This window comes from Galdieria sulphuraria (genome assembly GCF_000341285.1).
Source record: "Galdieria sulphuraria unplaced genomic scaffold scaf_1, whole genome shotgun sequence".
Taxonomy (NCBI): Eukaryota; Rhodophyta; class Bangiophyceae; order Galdieriales; family Galdieriaceae; genus Galdieria; species Galdieria sulphuraria.
The window spans coordinates 71,880-91,355 of NW_005178474.1; the positions used below are offsets into that span (position 1 = coordinate 71,880).

At 38.7% G+C, this 19,476-nt stretch overlaps 12 protein-coding genes across 12 annotated transcripts; 5 read left to right on the top strand and 7 right to left on the bottom strand.

Moving 5' to 3' along the window:
* Window positions 1–2: 2 nt before the first annotated feature.
* On the bottom strand, window positions 3–1,411 carry Gasu_02820 (trans-aconitate 2-methyltransferase). Its single transcript, XM_005708970.1, has one exon. The coding sequence runs from the start codon at window positions 1,356–1,358 to the stop codon at window positions 441–443; it is 918 nt and encodes a 305-aa protein (XP_005709027.1). The 5' UTR covers window positions 1,359–1,411; the 3' UTR covers window positions 3–440.
* A 20-nt stretch (window positions 1,412–1,431) lies between these two features.
* Window positions 1,432–2,882, top strand: Gasu_02830 (methyltransferase). The gene is made up of 4 exons (XM_005708971.1): window positions 1,432–1,546; window positions 1,587–2,150; window positions 2,206–2,350; window positions 2,399–2,882. The coding sequence occupies exons 1-4, from the start codon at window positions 1,537–1,539 to the stop codon at window positions 2,856–2,858; spliced, it is 1,179 nt and encodes a 392-aa protein (XP_005709028.1). The 5' UTR covers window positions 1,432–1,536; the 3' UTR covers window positions 2,859–2,882.
* Window positions 2,883–2,890: 8 nt separating this feature from the next.
* Window positions 2,891–5,241, bottom strand: Gasu_02840 (6-phosphogluconate dehydrogenase (decarboxylating)). Its single transcript, XM_005708972.1, has one exon. The coding sequence runs from the start codon at window positions 5,226–5,228 to the stop codon at window positions 3,486–3,488; it is 1,743 nt and encodes a 580-aa protein (XP_005709029.1). The 5' UTR covers window positions 5,229–5,241; the 3' UTR covers window positions 2,891–3,485.
* Window positions 5,242–5,249: 8 nt separating this feature from the next.
* Gasu_02850 ((3R)-hydroxymyristoyl-[acyl-carrier-protein] dehydratase) lies at window positions 5,250–6,001 on the bottom strand. The gene is made up of 2 exons (XM_005708973.1): window positions 5,756–6,001; window positions 5,250–5,702 (listed from the first exon to the last, which is right to left on the bottom strand). The coding sequence occupies exons 1-2, from the start codon at window positions 5,969–5,971 to the stop codon at window positions 5,481–5,483; spliced, it is 438 nt and encodes a 145-aa protein (XP_005709030.1). The 5' UTR covers window positions 5,972–6,001; the 3' UTR covers window positions 5,250–5,480.
* A 10-nt stretch (window positions 6,002–6,011) lies between these two features.
* Window positions 6,012–7,812, top strand: Gasu_02860 (arginine-tRNA-protein transferase). Its single transcript, XM_005708974.1, has one exon. It carries the CDS (start codon window positions 6,017–6,019, stop codon window positions 7,784–7,786), a length of 1,770 nt encoding a protein of 589 aa, XP_005709031.1. The 5' UTR covers window positions 6,012–6,016; the 3' UTR covers window positions 7,787–7,812.
* A 9-nt stretch (window positions 7,813–7,821) lies between these two features.
* On the top strand, window positions 7,822–9,422 carry Gasu_02870 (D-type cyclin). Its single transcript, XM_005708975.1, has one exon. It carries the CDS (start codon window positions 8,149–8,151, stop codon window positions 9,343–9,345), a length of 1,197 nt encoding a protein of 398 aa, XP_005709032.1. The 5' UTR covers window positions 7,822–8,148; the 3' UTR covers window positions 9,346–9,422.
* On the bottom strand, window positions 9,397–12,111 carry Gasu_02880 (minichromosome maintenance family (MCM)). Its single transcript, XM_005708976.1, has 3 exons — window positions 10,375–12,111; window positions 9,769–10,317; window positions 9,397–9,710 (listed from the first exon to the last, which is right to left on the bottom strand). Exons 1-3 carry the CDS (start codon window positions 12,001–12,003, stop codon window positions 9,477–9,479), a joined length of 2,412 nt encoding a protein of 803 aa, XP_005709033.1. The 5' UTR covers window positions 12,004–12,111; the 3' UTR covers window positions 9,397–9,476.
* A 130-nt stretch (window positions 12,112–12,241) lies between these two features.
* On the top strand, window positions 12,242–13,112 carry Gasu_02890 (uncharacterized protein). The gene is made up of 2 exons (XM_005708977.1): window positions 12,242–12,538; window positions 12,597–13,112. Exons 1-2 carry the CDS (start codon window positions 12,385–12,387, stop codon window positions 13,088–13,090), a joined length of 648 nt encoding a protein of 215 aa, XP_005709034.1. The 5' UTR covers window positions 12,242–12,384; the 3' UTR covers window positions 13,091–13,112.
* Window positions 13,113–13,121: 9 nt separating this feature from the next.
* On the top strand, window positions 13,122–14,842 carry Gasu_02900 (uncharacterized protein). Its single transcript, XM_005708978.1, has one exon. It carries the CDS (start codon window positions 13,230–13,232, stop codon window positions 14,802–14,804), a length of 1,575 nt encoding a protein of 524 aa, XP_005709035.1. The 5' UTR covers window positions 13,122–13,229; the 3' UTR covers window positions 14,805–14,842.
* A 4-nt stretch (window positions 14,843–14,846) lies between these two features.
* Window positions 14,847–15,851, bottom strand: Gasu_02910 (glycosyltransferase family 5 protein). Its single transcript, XM_005708979.1, has 4 exons — window positions 15,600–15,851; window positions 15,335–15,544; window positions 15,178–15,285; window positions 14,847–15,119 (listed from the first exon to the last, which is right to left on the bottom strand). Exons 1-4 carry the CDS (start codon window positions 15,786–15,788, stop codon window positions 14,874–14,876), a joined length of 753 nt encoding a protein of 250 aa, XP_005709036.1. The 5' UTR covers window positions 15,789–15,851; the 3' UTR covers window positions 14,847–14,873.
* A 5-nt stretch (window positions 15,852–15,856) lies between these two features.
* Window positions 15,857–17,041, bottom strand: Gasu_02920 (uncharacterized protein). Its single transcript, XM_005708980.1, has 2 exons — window positions 16,765–17,041; window positions 15,857–16,713 (listed from the first exon to the last, which is right to left on the bottom strand). The coding sequence occupies exons 1-2, from the start codon at window positions 16,810–16,812 to the stop codon at window positions 16,006–16,008; spliced, it is 756 nt and encodes a 251-aa protein (XP_005709037.1). The 5' UTR covers window positions 16,813–17,041; the 3' UTR covers window positions 15,857–16,005.
* Window positions 17,042–17,046: 5 nt separating this feature from the next.
* Gasu_02930 (glucosidase/ hydrolase, hydrolyzing O-glycosyl compounds) lies at window positions 17,047–19,471 on the bottom strand. The gene is made up of 2 exons (XM_005708981.1): window positions 18,763–19,471; window positions 17,047–18,683 (listed from the first exon to the last, which is right to left on the bottom strand). Exons 1-2 carry the CDS (start codon window positions 19,352–19,354, stop codon window positions 17,149–17,151), a joined length of 2,127 nt encoding a protein of 708 aa, XP_005709038.1. The 5' UTR covers window positions 19,355–19,471; the 3' UTR covers window positions 17,047–17,148.
* Between the last annotated feature and the right edge of the window lie 5 nt (window positions 19,472–19,476).

The following is a 19,476-nucleotide window of genomic DNA, read 5'->3' on the forward strand; positions in this document are numbered from 1 at the left end:
CAAAAAATTGTGTTACTTTTCTTGAATAATTTGGGACGAACGATTGATGATTGATTGTTCAGTTCGCTTCGCCTATTAAAACATCTTAGATGATTCAAATAAGAACTGTATTAAAAGTATTGGATAATTCAGGACCTAAAACAGCAAGATGTATAGGAATTCTTGGACCACCAAAGAAGTTTGCTTCTGTAGGTGATAAGATTGTAGTTGCTGCAGAGGGAAAAGTCTATCACGGTATCGTGGCTTGTTGTAAAGTAGAAAAGAAGAGAACAGACGGGTCTTTTGTAAGAATTGATCAGAATGGAGTTATTCTAGTGGATTCGAGTGGGAAGCCTGTGGGTAATCGAGTATTCGGTGTTTTGAGTGATAGAGTGAAGCAACCTGAGATACTCTCCTTGGGACGCGTCAAAACCATTTGAGCTTTTAGTTGAAAATAATATTTACTGTTGGATAGTTTGATCTGAAACAAGTAAAAACTTTGCCTGTAACCAACGTCGAGTCATATTCTTGTTTTCCTTTCGATTGACAACTGCTTTGGTATGCGTTACCAACTCCAAAGTTTCCCAGTGACTGGATGGAAATAAAGATTGCAAAAAAGATTCGGTGAAATAATAAGCCAAAGTTCCATCACCTCGAAGATACAAGTTTCTATCTACACAGTTCTTAGGATGTTGCCGAATTTGTGCCAAGTCACCAAATGCGTAGTCTCTAAATAGCACTTTCCCTGTTCCTGGTTTCAATAAATTTTGAGCCAACTTCACCGTATACTTCATATCTTCAGGAGACTGTGCCGATAAAGTCCAAAATAAAGTGATGTAATCGATAGAGTGTGGAGGTATGATTTGATAGATTTTCTGTTCATCTTCGGCTGCATCAGCTACAAAGGCATAGACACGACGACAATCATATTCCACATTATCTCGTAACAAACGTATAGCTTCTTCACTAAAGTCGATACCAAACACAAAAAGATTGGGATTGGCTCGAATGAGTGGAAAAATACTATTACCAACTCCGCAACCAACTTCTAAAACTATGGTATATCGACATAACCTTAGTTCTTCTACAGTAGGAGGCTCCACACATTTTTGTCCTTGCAACTGCACAGGAGGATGCCAAGTTTTTGGTTCAACACCTGCTGGCAAAAGTTCTGGAAAAAAGTAGCGCAAGTTGTAACGATTCTTGAAGAACTTGTTTTGTTTCGTGGAATAAAAATGGTTCCAATCTTTTCTCGTGGTAATAGTTTGTAAAGTCCCTTGTTGGGAATGACTTTCTAAATATTCAGCTATTTCATCACTTTCGAGTTGTGCTATCGACAACGCTTTCAGCGAACGAGATGAATAATTCTGAAATGACATCGAGCAAAAGTGCAAATGTTATTTGGCTTCCTTCACCAGAAAGTGAATATGAAGGAGACTGGTTAGAAGAAAATTTTGTAGACAATTATTATTCTTCTTCAATTATCGAAGAAGAGTCAGATAACTGTACAGGAACAAAATTATTTCCAGGTGAGGAAACAATAGTTTCCTTTGTCCAATGTTCTTCGGTAGGTTTGCGTCTCATATTTGTTTCAATCTTTTGTCAAGAAAGAGAACAGTTGTTGCTTTTGGATGTTGGTTGTGGTAGAAAAGGAAGTTTATCTCATGTGGATTGGAAACCTAGGTCACTTCCTTTATTGTGGTTGGGAGTTGACAAATATAGAGATACCATTTATCAGTTTCTGAGAGTTGCGAAGAAGTCTCATATTATTTTTGAAGGAATTGTAGCAAGTGCTTGTGCGTTGCCTTTTCGTGAGGAAGTTTTCGATACTATTTTATGTCAAAGTGTATTGCATCACTTTCCCATTAAATACAAAAGACAACTAGTGTGGAAGAATATTCAGGCAACTTGCCTTTTGAAACAAGCGTTCTGTATTTATTTGACAGTTTGTGCTTATGAACAAGAAGGAAAGAGACTAGCTTCACAAGATGCTTTGGTCTCTGATATTAAGGAAAGAGTATTATTTTATCACTTTTTTAAAAGAAATGAACTCGAAGAAGAGTTTCCTCATTCGGAAATCATAACTGAAAAAGATCAACATGCATTGATATATTCTTCAAAGAATGATTTCTTCTTCAACAATGGAATCACAAGAAGACGATCCCATATTAGTCCGACGTGCTTTGGCTAGAGAAACAAACCTAAAAAACTTGTCAAAGAGAATAGCCAGTGTTTATGCTCTTTGGTGTCGACTGAGACAACAGGACTCGTTGCAAGCACAACAACAAGACGAACTTTCTACTCTTTGCACTGCACTGTGGAAAGATTTGTCTCGTTATGAACTAAACTTGAAGAAGTTATTATTAGTAGGGTAAGGAATTGAATATTGGCTTTTTGAATATCTTTAAAGAACGTGTAGGAAAACGACGCTTTATGAGGACCAACAGTTGCAGAGCACTGAGAGACAGATCCAAAAGGATATTCAACGAGTTCAACTGGAAGTAGAGGAGCTTAAGAGACAGCTACAGGTAGAAAGAACTCAACGTAGAAGAAAGGAAGAATATAGTTTAATTGCTTCCTCTATACTGGAGTTGCCAGATAGAGAGAAGTTACAAGAAGAGTTTGAACAAACCACGAAACAAATTCAGCAATTGGAAGAGCAGAAACAACAATTGGAGTATGAAAAGGAGCAGCGTGCACGACAGTTTCAACTACTTTTACAATCGATAAAAGAGCTTTCTAGCGAAACTGATGATGGTTGGTACAGTTGGTGGAAGCACTGGTTCGCAAGTAATACAGTACAACAAAACTCCTCAATCAGTTCTTATGAATCAACATGGAACAAGGAAAATGAAAGCGTTAGAATGGAAGACTCTTAGAGTCCTTGAAAAGTCTACAGATATCAACAGTCACATTGAACTTGAATTTTATGATTTTGTTATTAACTTATGAATTTGCAGTTTGGTTGATAAGTATATGGCAAGATTTCAGAGGAATGACGGTTCCCCACTGTTTTCTTCTTCTTCTTCATCATTGCTGGTTGTTCTTTCAAAGGATGAGAGTTAGAATCAAGTCTTCCGTGTATACTTCTGCCAAGAAAAGGTTCCAATTTTTGGCTTTTAATAAATCAGAACCTTGGAAGTATGGTTATAACAAACTACGATATCTTCAAGGAGAAATAAAAAATAAAAAATGGTTAAGCCCCGGACACGTTACGTCGAGGAATGACAAGAAGTGGCACCAAGTTCGTCACAAAAGTGACTTCAGCACCATCCGTAAGGAAGACGAGAGACTCCAGGAATAGTAAGAAAGTTCCAGTAAGTGCAATGTTTTCCTCTGGAACAAGAAGAAACAGTGGAAACCTCAAGTGGAGGAAATGTAGTGAAATTGGGAGCTTTTATTAGAAACTCTCCGTATGAAAACCAGTCAGTAAACAAACCAATTTGAATCTGACCAGTTTGCCGAATTCTGCACTCTAAAGGAACTCGTCAACTTCATAATCACAGCTAGGAAGAGTTGCTTATAGGAATACTGGAACCATCTTCTGACCATCTACTATGAAATACTCCCTCTTTATCCAACCTTTTATAAGTATGAGCACCAAAAAAGTCACGTTGAGCTTGTATAAGTTGACTACTGGAAAGTATCTCTTTTCGACAGCTGTCATAATAGGAAAGAGCGGAAGCCAAAGCAGGAACAGGAATCCCCAAAAGAGAAGCACCAGAAACCACTCGTCGTAAAGCTGTTTGGCAGTTATTCAAGTCTCTCACGAAATGCTCATCTTCTAATAAGGAAAGAAGATTAGGTTGTCGCTTATAAGCTTCTTTAATGCGGTCTAGAAATCTTGCTCGAATAATACAACCACCTTTCCATATTCTTGCAATCTCTCCACAATCCAACTGCCATTGCTCATCTAAAGAAGCTTTCTGAATCAATGCCATTCCTTGTGCATAACAACAAATTTTGGCTGCAAAAAGTGCCTTTTCCAACTCTGAAATCAAAAACTCAAAGTCATTCCAACCATAGAAGCTTATGATAGTATTTCGTTCTGTAGTTCCAATTCCATGCAGTTGACGACTTAATGAAACGCGCAAGTCTTTCAAAGAAGATAAGTATCTTGCATCTAATGCCGCAGATATAGTAGATATTGGTATTCCTCTTTTGGCGGCTTCTTGAATAGTCCACATACCAGTTCCTTTACTTCCCGACTGATCGAGTATTCTGTCCACAACAAGGTTATCCTTTTCCTTGAATTGTAATATCTGACTGGTTATTTCTATCAAGAAAGACTGCAAATCACCTCCATTCCATCGTTCAAATATTTCATACAATTGACCATCAAAATGACTACTTTGGCTAAGGGTTCGTAATATATCGTATACTTCCCCAATCAACTGCATATCTGCATATTCAATTCCGTTATGTACCATTTTTACATAATTTCCAGAACCACCGGGACCTATATAAGTAACACAAGGTCCATCGTCTACTTGTGCAGCAATCTTGTTGAGAATATCATTTACTAGATTCCAGGCTTCTACTGGACCTCCAGGCATCAAAGATGGTCCGTGACGAGCACCGTCTTCACCACCACTAACTCCCATTCCCATGTAAAGAATACCTTTGGAAGATAAAGCTTCTGCACGTCTCTGAGTATTTTCATACCATTCATTGCCTCCATCTACAATCAAATCTCCCGGTTCCAAATAGTTTTCAAGAGTACTTATAGTTGCATCTACTGGACTTCCAGCCTTTACCATGATAATAACTTTCCTAGGTCTTTTAAGAGAACGTACAAAGGACTCCAAGGAATAGAAACCTTGCAGTTTACCAAGACAATTTTTCTGCTCAAGTTGAAAGCGGTTGATTGTATCGTCTGTCTTCGTTGAGGTTCGATTGTATACTGAAACTCGAAAGCCCTTTTCAGCTATATTGAGAGCTAAGTTTTGACCCATCACTGCCAAACCGATCAAGCCTATATCAGCAGTATTTATAGAAGAATCACTGCTAGTTGCTGCTTGCTGTTGAGTCGTCATAGAAACTCGCGGAGAGTCCGTAGAAGTGTTGGAAAAGCCGCGAGGAATAGATATAAAAGGATTCACTACATTCTTCAGTACGTTATGTCCAACAAATAAACTTTTTCTAAACTTGGATACTGCTGAAGAATAATAAAACCGTGTACTCAGCACAGGAGTCTGGATAAAATACAGTGCTGATAATTTACGTCCATCGTCTACAAAAGTATTCATTATGAGTGATTAGTCGCTAACAAGACGACAACCAAATTTATCAATTAAGGATAAATTCTTTTATGCAAAATGATTTGAGGAAACATCTATCAAACCTCATCGAAATAGGCATATTCTACTTCACAGAAAAGCGGCAAACAGAATTCTCCTAAAAGTCATAGTCTGGACTTATAAACTAAATATTAAAGGTTCTATTCCTTTCATAACTCCGCAAAATAGAATGATATTCGCGGCCAATCTTATAAGAGTGCTTCACTGTATAAAGGAGAACCACAATTCTCCAGAACAAAATACTCTTCTTCGACCATTTGAGTGCTTCCAGGCAATCGTTTCCACCACACCAAATCTTTCTCTGGGTTCTCCTTTAAAGTTTGCTCTACAGTACAATGTACAGCCTGGGTCTAATATTTCCACTTCCCAACGAACCTCCTCCATTCCAACAAAAACAGGAAATTTTTCAGAAAACTCGGGACACTACAAATACAGTTGAACAACACTTGAATACTTTTGAACCTCGTGTCACCAACCTGTTTGACCAACAAACAACCAGCTTGACCCATAAATTCTAATTGTTTGTGACGGAAAAAAGGCACATCATCTTCTCTTAGTTGCTTTGCAGCCACAACACTCTCACCTACTCTGTTTTCTATAGCATAGTCAACAAAGAGAAAAGGCTCTCTCTGTGCAAGCAATCGAAAAATTTGTTGTTTGGTCAAGTTTCCATTAGAAAACCAACGTTTCATTCTACGACATATTTTTGGAATCGTGTATTGTTGATGGAGAGCGGAATGCGAAGGTCCATTGTTCAAGACTTGGGAGTAGACAAAAGTGGATGTGGTTATTGTAGCAACCAAAAAGTACTTTCGAACGTTCAAGAAGAGCATAATACAGTCTCCGGAGAGCACAGAATTTCAAAAAGACGTCGACCCAAAACTAGAGTTGCACACGGAATTTGGGCTCATCAGCTCACAGTGGAAGATTACGAAGAACTTATGACTCGAGGTTGGCGTCGTTCAGGAAAGTATATATACAGACCCGACAATGCAGAGTCTTGTTGTCAGCAATTTGTTATTCGCCTTGAGGCTGACAAGTTTACACCTAACAAGTCCCAGAGAAGAGTCTTAAAGAAGATGGACAAAGTTTCTTCTTCGCTTTCTTGTTTTACTTCAAGAGAGTATAGTAACAAACTATCTTGCTCAGTTTCTTTTTCTGACCAACTCTCAAAACAAACCGTTTCAGACGACCCTTTACTGAAGCAGATTCGACACAAATTATGTCAGCTTGTGACAGATATGATCTGTGAAGAAGCTGTCAACTGGGGTTGGAAAGTATGGTACAATACGAAAAATAGTGAAAGACTTGGAAAATGCTGTTATTCCTCTAATCTAATTTTAGTCCTTGCAAAACATCAAAACAATGAGAATGATTCAGAGTCTGAAAACCCCGAGACTGCAACTCTTGTGAATATGAAACATAAGCGTCAAGTCAAGTTTACTCAATGGAGAAATCATTATTCATCGAAATTGAAAGAGGCAGGAAAAGATGCGTTTGCTCAAGTTGGTATTGATTGCTCCGTCACACCCAATGGTTTTATAGACTTTTGGAGAGAGGACGATGCTTTATATCAACGACACAACTGTTTTGGTATGAGACCAAGTGATAGAGATGGAATAAATACCGGAATGGACAAGGTCTTCTCACACAAGATCACTGAACATTCTTTAACCAAAAAGCGTTTAAGAATAGTTATGGAGTTACCAAAGCTAGAAGATGAGAGCTTTTTGTTGTTTCAGCGTTATCAACAAGCTATACATCACGAAAGTCCTGAAGAAAGTAACAAAGAATCGTTTTCAAGGTTTTTAGTTGAAAGCCCTTTGATTTTTGTGGAACCGAACAATGATAGCACTACTCCATCTTGTGGTTTTGGAACTTTTCATATGAAATATTATTTAGATGAGAGACTACTTGCAATAGGCGTTGTTGATGTTTTACCGCATTATCTTTCTTCTGTCTACTTTTTCTATGATCCTTCATATTCCAGTCTCTCATTAGGAGTTTATTCTGCTTTGCACGAGATTGAATGGGTTCGAACGCAGTGTTTGCAAGGATATTCATCTATGCAATATTATTGTATGGGATTTTATATTCACAATTGTCCAAAAATGCGATACAAAGGTGATTATTTTCCTTCTCAACTTCGTTGTGAGGTTACAGGTCAATGGATACAACTGGAAGTAGCACAAAAGGTTTTGGATAAACAAAATGGAAGAGCATTGCGTTTGGCTCCAGAAGAGTTTCCTATAGACGAAAAGTATCTTGTTGCTCCGTGTGAAAGAGTTTTTGCATTGCTTTCATCATATGATAAGGAACTGTATCTTCGTTTATGGGAAGCAGCATCGAAGAATGTCCCTTTATTGTTCAGTGGCAAGTTGTTTGTGTTTGATAGTTTGAAACGAAACTTAAACGACAAAATGAGTGTACATATCCAAAGTGTATTACTGTCATACATTGCCAAGGTTGGACCACATTTGAGTGTACAGATGATTTATTTGCTTTGATTTTTCTGAGCCTCAGAATCGCGTCAAGGGATTTTTACGAACCGGAACAGAATTTGAATCAACAGCATTTTTTTTCCTTAACTTGTCATATTTTTCCGCGCTTTGCTTTGGAAACCTACAAGTAGACTCATATTCTATAGAACATTTGCAGTTTTCTGAAGCTCGCATCGTTAGTGTGTGGCAGTTTATGAAACAGTGTATTATTGGCAAGACGGAAGGCACAGGAGGAAATTGTATTCTTTAAACAAAAAAAGTACTTCAACTGCAGGTAATAAGTGAATCCAGGGTTTTTGTCAGTTTGAGGATCTGAGAACGCTGCCACAAATACTATTGTGTTTTTTAGAGTTTTGTTAACTGTTGCTATGACAGAAAAAGTGAAATTTGACTGCTACGAAGTCGGGGACAGTGCTTCTAACTCGTCAAAACTTGACGTCAGTCGCGGGCTGCTAGAAGCTGGCCTACAAACTGAAAAAGGTCTTGTAGAAGCACAAGGTGCGAAGAAAGAGTCTGCCTGTTGCTCGGAATCTTTGCCATGTTATTATTGCACCTGTCACAGAGAAGCAACAGCTGAGACTCTGGATCTAGTCCACTTGCAGAGCGTGTTGAAAAGGAGCCTACTGAAGGTGGCGAACGGGAGTCCAACATTGTTTATTGTTGAGGATCTTTTGTCATTTGCTGTTGCTGAAGTTATTCGGCACAGAAAAGGGTTTTATTCATGTTTATGCTCATTAGGTCACACAAACGATGGAAATACGAGTAATGAACCTTCTTGTAGTTCTTTTTCTGCTTCTGAAACTTCTTTGGATGTTGTCAACCTGTCTATTTTTTGCCAATTTTTGGATGAAGATGAACGAAGCCAACTAAACGCAGAAAGTCATTGTAGCTATTCGTTTACTTCTCACACCAGAAAACGAGTAATATTTTGGCTACTTGACATTGCACAGCTTTTTGATTTGAACTCTGAAACGGTGGCTCTTACAGTTGCCTTTATGGATAAACTTGTTGGGAAACGAACAATCTCACAACTTTTCTTTTATAGTACAATAGGTGGCTGTCTCTGCACATTTTCCAAATGGCTCGACTTTCGACCTGTTTCATATATCGAAATGGCTCCAATTGTGAATGTTCCTTCAAATTTGTTGAGACTTTTTGAGGAAATCATATTGCATAGTCTCGATTGGCACCTTCATTTGCGAACCGTACATGGTGTCTTTTCGAAAATAGCAGGAAAGTTTAGGCAGTTCCACTGGAACGTTGATTTGAGTGAAGCATCATGGGAAGAAGTTGTTTGTATGGCAGAAATGTATCTAAATATGTCACTGTTATCCGAAGAATTGACCAATTATGATCACTCCATTATTATACTTGTAGTTTTGGGATTGGTGTATAAAGACACGTTGAAAACTAACTACATGCACAAGGAGAATACCATCAATAACGAAAGTGCATTAGCAGAATTACAGAAAGAAATTGCAAAGGAATGTGGCTTTTCTAAGGAGTGCCTTATCTGCGTGTGGCATTTATTAGAATCCTCTGTCATTTCGAATAATGAACAATGAAGCTCTAGAAACACAATAAGAGAGAGAGAGAGAGAGCTATTTCTTTCTAACATTTGACTAGATGAGATTGACATTGCATTTCCACATGAAAGACAAATAATTGTAAAGCAAAAGGATAGTATCGATTTCATTTAAGCAACCAGTCGTATTTTGTCCAGATTTCTATCGATCATCCAAATATTCAATTGTTCATATTCTTCAAGGCACTTGGCCCACTGATCATGAGAATAGCCTCTTCCCAATATTTGCCTTTCCACATCGGATAGCACAACTTCAGATGTTCCATCCATACCATGTATTGCTTCACAAACATGTCGATAAATTTCTGCAACAGGATCACTGTTGTAACTTTTGCCAATGTATTCCTAAAACCAAAAGATTCTTTAGCATGTCCTTCAAAAGCTCTCTACTGATGTCTCATACCTCTCTCAACGAGGACTTGCTTGACTCTAATAGACGAATGGCCTCATCAACATCAGCATGTTCCACAAAAGTACTAAAGCGGATTCTTGCCAGAGCTTGACTTAAACGAAGAATACTTAGAAGAGTTCTTGCCGAAGTATAATTTTCCGCCCATTCACCAGCTTTCTTTTCCTTATCTCTCATTGCCACATAATTATTGACAATATACTTTGAAACGAACCCTGGAATGACAGGATTGTATCTTTTAGCCTTGGCAACATAAGCGCGAATCAGTTGAGGATCCACGGGATGAAACTCATCTTCAGGATGTTTGCCAACTCGGTGTACATACGTAACATGCTTAGCTAATTGAAAATCTTGAGCTTCATTAGGAGTATCGATCAACAGAAACAGCAAATCGAAACGGGATAAGAGTGCCGGTGGTAAGTTGATGTTTTGGGAAGGTGTCTTTTTCTTGTTGTAACGACCGTAAGCAGGATTGGCAGCAGCCAAAACAGCAGCTCTTGCATTCAGCGTGGTTGTTATGCCAGCTTTGGCAATGGAAACAGTCTACAACAAGTCATGTAAGCAATTTTTTTTGTAAAAACATTAAATACATTCTCTTACTTGCTGTTCCATTACTTCATGAATGGCAGTTCGATCGACTTCATCCATCTTATCAAATTCATCGATACAAGCAACTCCCATATCTGCAATAACCAACGCTCCACCTTCTAACATCAATTCATTGGTGAGTGGATCTCGCAACACTGCTGCAGTTAGACCAACTCCAGAAGAGCCTTTTCCTGTGGTGTATACGCCACGAGGTGTTATAGTGGCAATATGTTTCAATAACTGAGACTTGGCTACACCAGGATCACCCATAAGGCAGACGTGAACATCACCACGCAAACGAATTCCGTCTTGGAACCTTCGAAGAGGTGCTCCAACCATAAGTAGTAAGAGAGCCTTTTTGACATCCAAGTGGCCATATATTTCAGGAGCAATGGACTTTGCCAAGAGCTCATATACTTGAGTGTCTTTGGAAAGCTCAAACACTTGCCTATCAACTTCAACAGAAGGGATGAATTCCTCGTAGGTCTTTTTGTTGCGTTCGATGTGCATTCCTTGCAGAAAAGTATCAGCAACGAGACCTGCGTGAAGAGAATGGAAACCTGTCTGGGGAGTTGGAAGAAAAACGCCGCAAACAGTTACCAAATCGCCTGCAGAGCACTGTTTAGCTACTTCACCTAAGAGCTGCAAAGTTACTGCACGAGGTATATGTCCAACTGGGACTTGATCGGCAGTTTCTTGAAGTCTAATTTCTTGGTATTTTACAAATTTGGTTCCTCTCATATTAAGATAGAGTTCACCAGACTTTCTATTGGTGCGACATTCGGCACTTGGGCACGCTACTAGTGGCATGAACTTTCGAGAGTTGACTTGTTGGAAGGCTTGGAAACCACAAGATTCGCAACTATAACAGGCAACGGTCACACGAGGCTTGACGTCTAATACTCTGACAACGAGTCCTTTGATTTTAACTAAATGACCGATATCAACTGCAGTTATTTCCCTTATAGATAATGGTTTAGTATTGGTAGGTGGAATGAAGTGAATTTCGTATCTTCGTACAAGCTGAGCCGGTATCTTGTTCTGTTGATCTTCGATAGGAGCGTTGAGAGGGTCCAATTCAGCCATAACACGTGGATCTATTTCGTTTCCTAATGCAGAGTCTTCACTCATTATGTGAGTTCCTCTATAGTCACTCTCCAGCTGCAAATACTGTTCTATTACAATATCAAACTGGTCTTTAACTATGGATTGCTGAGGTTTTACATTCTTTAAGATTTCGTCCACTGCTTGTGAAGCAATTTCAATAAAGCGCAAAGTATTGATTGTTATAGCTTGCGCAAGTTCCTCTCTTCCTTCAGCGATGATATCATCCAACTCAATATTTAAAGATTTTCTGGTTCGATTTGCAATTTCTTGTATTTGAATCATATATTTGTGAGGCATTTGTTCGTTAGGGGAAATAGAAGACATAGGAAGTGAACTAATTTCTTCCGAGTCCTGTAAGGAGCTTTCCACACCAGGCGCCCTTGTTTCTTCGCTCGAATAAGGTCCCAAATGCGTATAAAAATTTTCGTCTTGAACAACTCGAAAATTCTGTAGAAACTGTATCAAGTCATTCTTATATTGACTGTAGGGTTTTAACAATACAGGAAGGTATGCTGTCAACATACTCTGAGCCATTGCAGAAAAGTTAGTTTTTCTCAAAAGGAAAATTATTCAATTTCCCGCCCAATTTTAGATTTCATCAATCTCTTTCTTACTTGGAAATAAATGCTCGACTTGATCGGAAACTTTGCAAAGACTATTTTATATTTTTTGTAATGAAAGAGGCAATCAGTAGTTTAAAATTGAAACTAATATATAGTTTTTTTTGACACAAGAAAGAACAATAGGTCATAGGTACTAATCCTCATTCACATATACCGAAACGTTTTGACATTGTCCATTAATGCTTCTGTCACTGGGGCAGTTGGTTGCAGAAAGCCGTTAATAGTTCCTCTGTATCTTTTTTACAGTGTTGATTAGAGTTTATTTTCAAAGTGCACTTGAATCTCTCCTGTTATGGAACCCCATAGTGAGAGAGAAAAGGATTTAGCCTGGACAAACGCTGATGCCAAAGAAAACCAAAAGCTTGTATTGTCGGATTTTCTTAGTCAAATAGTCACGAATCACCGTGAGTCCATACAAAGGGTTTTCATGCGTTCTTCTTCTGGAGGTATGTATGCGGAAGAACAGCTCAGGAGTCATTTGACTGAGAGTTTATACTTTTCTAGTTGTGTTGGGTGTCATAACTGGCGTCGGTCGAGCTGTTTACTATGAAAAAGCACTTCTTCCTGAGTTGATGAGAAGTGTTTCACGTCTAACCTTGGTTTCTTTTCATTTTTTTGCTTTGAAGGAAGTTTGTGATCGTCTCAAAGGCCGAGAAACAATTTGGAGTACATTCTTTGCGGGTGGTTTTTCGGGTTGGTTTTATGGCCTGCTTCGATTCCGAGAAACCGTATCACCGACTCGCTCCTTTATTGCAGGAGTTTGTGCAAGCTCCATTGGCTTACTGGTAGTAGGCGGACTGGAGAGTGCTCGTGATCATATAGTTTTCAGATGGGAGCAAGGTGCAGAAACTGAACGTGAATTTTATTTATTCCGTCTTTACCATCACTTGATTGGAGAAGATAAAGAACTTGAAAGACTACGAGCGAAAAGAGATGCTCTGTACTTGGAATTGTTTCAGCTACAAGATGAGAAAAAGAAAAACGAGTCCAAAATGTAACTTTATGAAAATTCATTTCATCCTTTTTAGGAAATTGAAACTTTTTTCTCGATGACTGAAAGTTGATTCTGTTGAGTTTGGTTGAACAATTATACAAAGGTCTATTTATGGCAGTTTTTAGTAACTGAAAACCGACTTTATGGCGTCATTCACCAAAGAATCTTCTTCTGACGATGGGAACAGGGAAAAGGCTTACAGTGAATCACCTCCCTCCAGTGGCGCTTTTACACCTGGAGTTACCTGTAAAGTAGGTGTTTCTTCTTCTGTGGCAGTTGATAAGCACCAGCAGGTCCCCTCTCAGCAGATTCCACTCCCATTTGGTGTTTCCAACTTGGAAAGTGATTTTTATTCTGAAAATGTAACTTGTGTCGGTGAAAACAAGAAAAATATCCAGGACAATAAGGCGCCCGTATATCCCAGTTCCTTCGATGCCGCCACAAATAATCTGGATGCTTCCATAGTTCTCACAAAACAGGCGTCAGGTGATTTCACATTATCCAACACTGAGTCGAATGTTACGACAAACTCTGTCAAAGGTATAGATGCCACTGAAGGCAACTTGAACACAACACAAAATGCCAGTATTCAAAGTGAACTTCGAGACGAGAAGAATGTGGATAGAGGACCTCTACTCACAAAGGAACAGTTTGACGACTTGGTTCGTAGATGTTCATTTTTTGCTATATATAGTTCTGCCAAAGTTCCCAAAGTACGGTATAAGCGTCTGGAAGAATCTGTGCTTACAATTTGTCGTTTATTCTACACTCGAAGGCATAAGATCGATTGGTTTGTGGAGGAGTTGAACCGAAGTGAAGGTCATGATTGGACGGTTTCTCAGTGGGTGGCTTTCCTTCATGGCTCCAATTTTAAGATGGTGAAATTGAAAGCATATAAAGGAATTGGAAACTTTTGCTATTATAATGGAAGCGTATTTACAACTGCTGGTATATTGGGAAGCTGTAAGTGCTTGAGGGAGGTTCGTACAGGCTTTGGTGGTAAACAGGGCAATCGCGATGTTCTTGCTGATGAAGAACTCAAAGCGTTATATGAGAGCGAAGAGATTATCAAAGTAGATCCGAACGCGTTTCCAGATGATTCGGAGATTGCACCTCTGAAACCTGTGAGACCTCGTATGACTTTGAAGAGGCAATCAGATAGCATTGCGCAAACTTATGGCCTGGAGAATAGTTCTTTAAGGAATCCCAAGATTAGTTATTCTTTAACAATGGGAGAAGTTGTCGGTGATGGTCCTTCAAAGACAGGTAGCTCACCTATGGAGACGGATTCTGAGGTTGAAGGTGCAGAATTGGAAGCTTCTCAACAAGAAAACGATATGGAAAGCACAGAAAGCAGTGAAAGTGATACAAAGGATAGTACTGAAAAGGACTCTGCTCGTCGTGCTTCACGTAAGAGAATCCGAGAAAATTCAATGAGTCAAAGTCTGAACTTATTGGATACAAACTCTACACAAGATTCACTTATTCATGACCATGAGAAGTTTAGTTTCAGTTCTGTGAGTCCGAAGGAAACTACGCAGTCAAGATTGGATTCTAGAAACCAAGAAGCTTCAGATGAATATATAGATTCCATTCTGACAAGATTTTCTGTACAAATGCAAGACAAGTTGGATCGTGCTATTCAGGTGTTAGAGACCAAAATGGACCTTATCACCCAAAGAGTATCAAAACTAGAAGAAGAAAGGTTAGGAAGATAAATTTCTTAATAAATAAACGTATATTGCCGATTTATAATGAAAGAGATTTTCTGGATATTCCACTTTTATTCACAATATTTGTAGCCCTTCATTTCGAAGTTCCAAAGATCCATATAAGTATATAAATTCAGTAATATGGATATTTTCCATATCTTCATCACGAGAGTATTCTTTGCAAGCTAACGTCCATTCGTGAAATTCCTTATCGCCTATTTCAAATCCTAAACGTTCTATACACATCTTGGCTTCTTCACGACTAATCCAACCTGACATACGAGTATCAAAACGTTCAAATTCAGTTCTAGCTTCAGTCATCTACAAAAACAAACGAGTTATCCACATCGAACAAAAATAATCTCTCGTTTGTCCTTACAAGCACATTAGATAAACCCATCGACTCACCAACAGCCGTTGCCTCAGCTCGTGCCTTACGAAGAGCTATTTCTTCATCGTTAGTATATCTTGTAGGGCCTTCTGGAATCTGAAGAGACCAAGTTAGTTGATTGGATCGATAAACTTTACAGACTTACTTTGAGAGGATCCAACTCGGATAATTTTGTATTTTCAGATACGTTTTCTATATGATGACTATTGTTCTCTTCTTCGGTAACAAATTGCTCCAGTGGAATATGATAAAAAGCTCCATGGTTTGTATCATAAACAACACCATCAGTAAACGCAAACTCTACACTAACTGAACCTTCTGGTAAAGGGACAAGTACTTCATACAAGTCTGCTTTCTGATAAGGTGTCCAATTTATCGGAATAGTTTATAAAGCAAACTTCTTTACTCACCTTTTGTCTCAAAGGTAATATCAAAGGATTGTCAACGCCACTCCAGTTGTTGTATCCACCAGTGTAAAATAAATCTTGTCCTGAACGAAAATATTCTACTGGTGGCTGATACTGAATAAGGATATACTTATTGCTCTGTGACTCTGTGATGGAATAATTAATCTTTCCTAGGCTTTCCGCTTGTCTCATCGTTAGACGATGTGATAGAACAGAGAAAACACTTGTTCTCCTCTTTTCCAAGACACAAGAGCATTTTCTAGTGTGTAAACAAATCTGCTGATGATATCCCACCTGGTTTAAACTCATCAAACAAGTCCGACTCATTCCCAGTAACGAGAACTGAAAACCCATCAAAACCATTTTCTTATCACACAACAGACAATCTTCAAAGATTTATTGTGAGATTTCAAAGTTGAAAGGAAACTTTACGTTTCAACTGAATATCAAAGTCTCGCAGTGACTGTTGAAAGCCCAAGGCACTCTTAACTACCCAAGGACCATCTCCAGTAAGACTAGTCCACTCTAATAAATATTTCCGGTTACGCCAATCTGCACCTGCCTTTAGCACGTTGTCTTTGTCCATCTGCTTAATAACAGACACGGCAGCAGCTTGAGAATCCTTCGAAAAATAAGAATATTCTCCTTCTAACAGCACACGAGAGTTGAGTTCATGCGTCAGTTTCAGATTGGTCACCTTCTTTTGAACGTCATAACGGATTCGAAACAAGTCGTTACCTTCCAAGTTGCTTTGTAGTTCCAACCGTTCCTCTCGTTTTCCTAAACCACGATTTGATACATCGTGGAACCAAATGTGTGCGGATACTTTGTTCTTCTCATCAGCTTGTATGTGATAACTTGCACTCAATGAGTTTCTGGGTAGGAAATACGATAGACGGATAGAGTTGTCCTTATCGAATGCTCGAAACCGTTGATCCACACCCAAATATCGAAAACGTTCCTTCTCAAAGTTGTAACAAGCATAAAGTTTAGACTTGGTCTGTGGAGAATAGACAAACTGTGTTTCGAAACTTGGTTGCTTAGGGTCGAACTCAAAAGTCAAAGACAACTGCTTTGGTTCACAAGAAACTTCAAAAGACTCAGCATCGAAAGGTGCCTATTAAAAACTATCCTTCAACAAGTTCTTGAATAGGTCGATAACACTAACCAAAGTAGAAGCACGAAAAGGTCTCTTTGTCATCGAAGACGGCTGCATTCCAAATTTTCACAATCTCAACATTCAAATCTCCGTCGGAAGCTTCTCATCCACATATACAAGTTATCGTAAACTGTTTGTTTCCCTCGAAAAACACTTGAAATAGTTGCAATAGATGGAGACTAGTATTTTCAAAGCAACCAAAATGGATCAGAAATCCTGAGAGTTTTGGGTGAAACTTGCCATAAAGCAGTCGATAGTGTTTTCTGTTTTTCCAAAGCAATTACTAAAGTTTGAACATATCTCTTTCCTCTAGTTTACAAGAATAATATGAGAGTAACTCAAATTCTTTAATTATACCAGAATCTACCCTAACAAAAGCCAAACAGAATCAAGTTAAATAATACGACGAAAACATGGCACAATATGAATAGGAGTAGGGAATTGTCTTAGCCAGCAAGGGCCAATAATATCTCCGTTATAATCCTTCCTATTATCCTTGTTACTATCTAACAAAGGAAGAAATTGCCAAGTTCCTGGTGGAAAAAATATATCTCGATCATTCTCATGGGCAACTATAACAGGAGCAACAAGTAAATTATCTCCAACAGTAAACTCATCATCAATGGTCCAACTTTCAGTAAGTTGTGGACAAGTCCACCATAAAGGACGAATCATAGGCCATCCGGTATTCAGTGACTGTTCCATTGCGTCATCGATAAAGGGCAAAAGTCTCTTTCGACTGGTAAGGAGTTCTCTACATAACTTCACAGTATCTTCACTAAACTGCCAAGGAGCTACGGATAATTGAACACTTGGCATAGCTAAGCTTAATTCTAACCATCGAATAAATAACTCTTCACTCAATTGTCTATCATCATAGCAATTCCCTCCAACAATATCAGGGAGAACAAATGGATATCCAACAATGCCTGCTACTAGAGTTGCTGGAATAATACTTGCCAAACCATTATCAAAGTCCCATACTGAAAATTTATCAAATAATCGAAGAAATGAAACATAAGCTTGACAACCACGACTAGCTGCTCGCACTTCTCGAATAGGAAATTGAGAGGCTATATTGCAGTTCCAATATAATGTATATTCGTCGGGAATGCGAAGCGTTTCTCGAAAGGCTGGATGTTGTGGAAGAAAACAAGGCTCTCCTGCATCAAACTTGAATCCATCTATTCCATATTCTCTTTGAAGTCGATAAAGTTGTTCCAAAAACCATTCACAAGCTTCAGGATTAGTCACATCGAGAGCTTTTACAGTAGTTGGCTGCCACCACCGAAACGATGAACTTGCTATCAGGTCGTTTGAATTACTATTTTGGAGTGTTTGTCTAACAAAGTATTTTTTGGGTGAAGCATCGTTCTTTAAAACTGCTTCCGAGTCTTCATCAGCAAATGGAATGACCCATAATGTAACTAGGAAACCCAAGTCATGCAACTTTTGTACCATCTTTTCCGGATGAGGAAATTTAGTTTCGTCAAATACTAAATCGCCATATTTCCGAGACCATCGATCATCTATTTCTAGGACAGAATGTGGATATCCCCGTTCACATATTTCTTGTGCAAAATTTTCTACATCTTGTTGAGTAATGTCTTGTTTATATCTTGCCCAAGTTGTCCATATAGGTTGTTCAACTAGAGCATGAAATGGTTTACTCTTGTTACATTGCGGTAAATAATCAAGTAGCCGTTCAGTTGCCTTTCGAACATCGGCTTCTATACCTAATACAAAGTCTATGCAAGGATAGGCAGTATGAAATGTCGACGAATTGGATAATGGATGTGTTATGGAAGACAAGTCATACTGTCTTCTTGCCTCTATGTGTAAAATGTCGTTGCCTTGTACTTTAGAATCTGCCAAAGGTAATAATTCTTTAGCAAAATTTTCCAAACCAATGTTCCATTGTCTAGATGCTTGTTGTTGTTGTTTAGGAGAATGTAAACCAATATGAAGAAACTTGGAATGAAAAGAGAAAAACAGAAAGAACGAGACCTTTGGATGAAACCCAAGAAGGGTCTACTAAACCACAAAGACCTTGTGGACCATTATCAAAAGGATAATAAGGACCCAACTCTAAACAGGCACGTTCTGTAGGCCAAAACTGTCTAAGAGAGTGCGCTCCGCCATACCAATGTCCAGAAATAGGCAACTCAAAAAGAAAAGTGGGATAGAAGACTTCCGAGGAAAAATGGCCGTGTTCTTCCAAGTTACCGTAAACCACAGAAATCTCCAACAGCTTTTTTGGGTAAAGCTGCACGGTCAACTTTGTCCCACAAGAACAACAAAACGAACAGTGCTCTGCTTCAATCCTGTTGGAGACAGGATTATCTTCTTGACTAGTACCCGAGACATTGTTTTTTGTGGGTCTCCAGTTGGTCTGCAAGTTGGTGACGCAACAAGGAGGCCAAAAGAAAGTTGCCTTGGCTATACACTGCCATTGGTATGTTTTTGAATTTTCTTCGTTGTTGTTTTCACAGGACTTTCGGAAACACTGTAAAGTTTTTTCTTTCCAACACAATAGCACTCCTCCATTAGGTAATAAAGGCAGCCAAATATCGCTATCTTTAGAGCTTTCCAACGCCATCTTAAAGAAACTTAATGATACACAGATAGTAAGGAAATATTCTGTGTTCAACTCGCAACTGTTTCGTGCTATTCTATGGTTTCAATAACCAAATGAAAAAGATGAATGATAAATTCCAAAAA

Excerpts from the sequence above, each read along its gene's own strand:
- Gasu_02840 (XM_005708972.1), bottom strand. The coding sequence starts at position 5,228 with ATGAATACTTTTGTAGACGATGGACGTAAATTATCAGCACTGTATTTT.
- Gasu_02830 (XM_005708971.1), top strand. Across the intron at positions 2,151-2,205 it reads AAGAAGACGATCCCATATTA|CCAGTGTTTATGCTCTTTGG; the intron begins GTCCGACGTGCT and ends CAAAGAGAATAG. Across the intron at positions 2,351-2,398 it reads AAGAAGTTATTATTAGTAGG|GAAAACGACGCTTTATGAGG; the intron begins GTAAGGAATTGA and ends AAGAACGTGTAG.
- Gasu_02890 (XM_005708977.1), top strand. The coding sequence starts at position 12,385 with ATGGAACCCCATAGTGAGAGAGAAAAGGATTTAGCCTGGACAAACGCT. Across the intron at positions 12,539-12,596 it reads CATGCGTTCTTCTTCTGGAG|TTGTGTTGGGTGTCATAACT; the intron begins GTATGTATGCGG and ends ATACTTTTCTAG.
- Gasu_02930 (XM_005708981.1), bottom strand. The coding sequence starts at position 19,354 with ATGGCGTTGGAAAGCTCTAAAGATAGCGATATTTGGCTGCCTTTATTA. Across the intron at positions 18,684-18,762 it reads TTCTTGGGTTTCATCCAAAG|CATCTAGACAATGGAACATT; the intron begins GTCTCGTTCTTT and ends AACAACAACAAG.
- Gasu_02920 (XM_005708980.1), bottom strand. The coding sequence starts at position 16,812 with ATGCAGCCGTCTTCGATGACAAAGAGACCTTTTCGTGCTTCTACTTTG. Across the intron at positions 16,714-16,764 it reads CTTTTCGTGCTTCTACTTTG|GCACCTTTCGATGCTGAGTC; the intron begins GTTAGTGTTATC and ends AGTTTTTAATAG.
- Gasu_02820 (XM_005708970.1), bottom strand. The coding sequence starts at position 1,358 with ATGTCATTTCAGAATTATTCATCTCGTTCGCTGAAAGCGTTGTCGATA.
- Gasu_02880 (XM_005708976.1), bottom strand. The coding sequence starts at position 12,003 with ATGGCTCAGAGTATGTTGACAGCATACCTTCCTGTATTGTTAAAACCC. Across the intron at positions 10,318-10,374 it reads ATGAAGTAATGGAACAGCAA|ACTGTTTCCATTGCCAAAGC; the intron begins GTAAGAGAATGT and ends GACTTGTTGTAG. Across the intron at positions 9,711-9,768 it reads GCAAGTCCTCGTTGAGAGAG|GAATACATTGGCAAAAGTTA; the intron begins GTATGAGACATC and ends TTTTGGTTTTAG.
- Gasu_02870 (XM_005708975.1), top strand. The coding sequence starts at position 8,149 with ATGACAGAAAAAGTGAAATTTGACTGCTACGAAGTCGGGGACAGTGCT.
- Gasu_02860 (XM_005708974.1), top strand. The coding sequence starts at position 6,017 with ATGCGAAGGTCCATTGTTCAAGACTTGGGAGTAGACAAAAGTGGATGT.
- Gasu_02910 (XM_005708979.1), bottom strand. The coding sequence starts at position 15,788 with ATGAGACAAGCGGAAAGCCTAGGAAAGATTAATTATTCCATCACAGAG. Across the intron at positions 15,545-15,599 it reads TATTACCTTTGAGACAAAAG|AAAGCAGACTTGTATGAAGT; the intron begins GTGAGTAAAGAA and ends ACACCTTATCAG. Across the intron at positions 15,120-15,177 it reads TGGGTTTATCTAATGTGCTT|ATGACTGAAGCTAGAACTGA; the intron begins GTAAGGACAAAC and ends TTGTTTTTGTAG.
- Gasu_02850 (XM_005708973.1), bottom strand. The coding sequence starts at position 5,971 with ATGAAACGTTGGTTTTCTAATGGAAACTTGACCAAACAACAAATTTTT. Across the intron at positions 5,703-5,755 it reads GTTGTTTGTTGGTCAAACAG|TGTCCCGAGTTTTCTGAAAA; the intron begins GTTGGTGACACG and ends CTGTATTTGTAG.
- Gasu_02900 (XM_005708978.1), top strand. The coding sequence starts at position 13,230 with ATGGCGTCATTCACCAAAGAATCTTCTTCTGACGATGGGAACAGGGAA.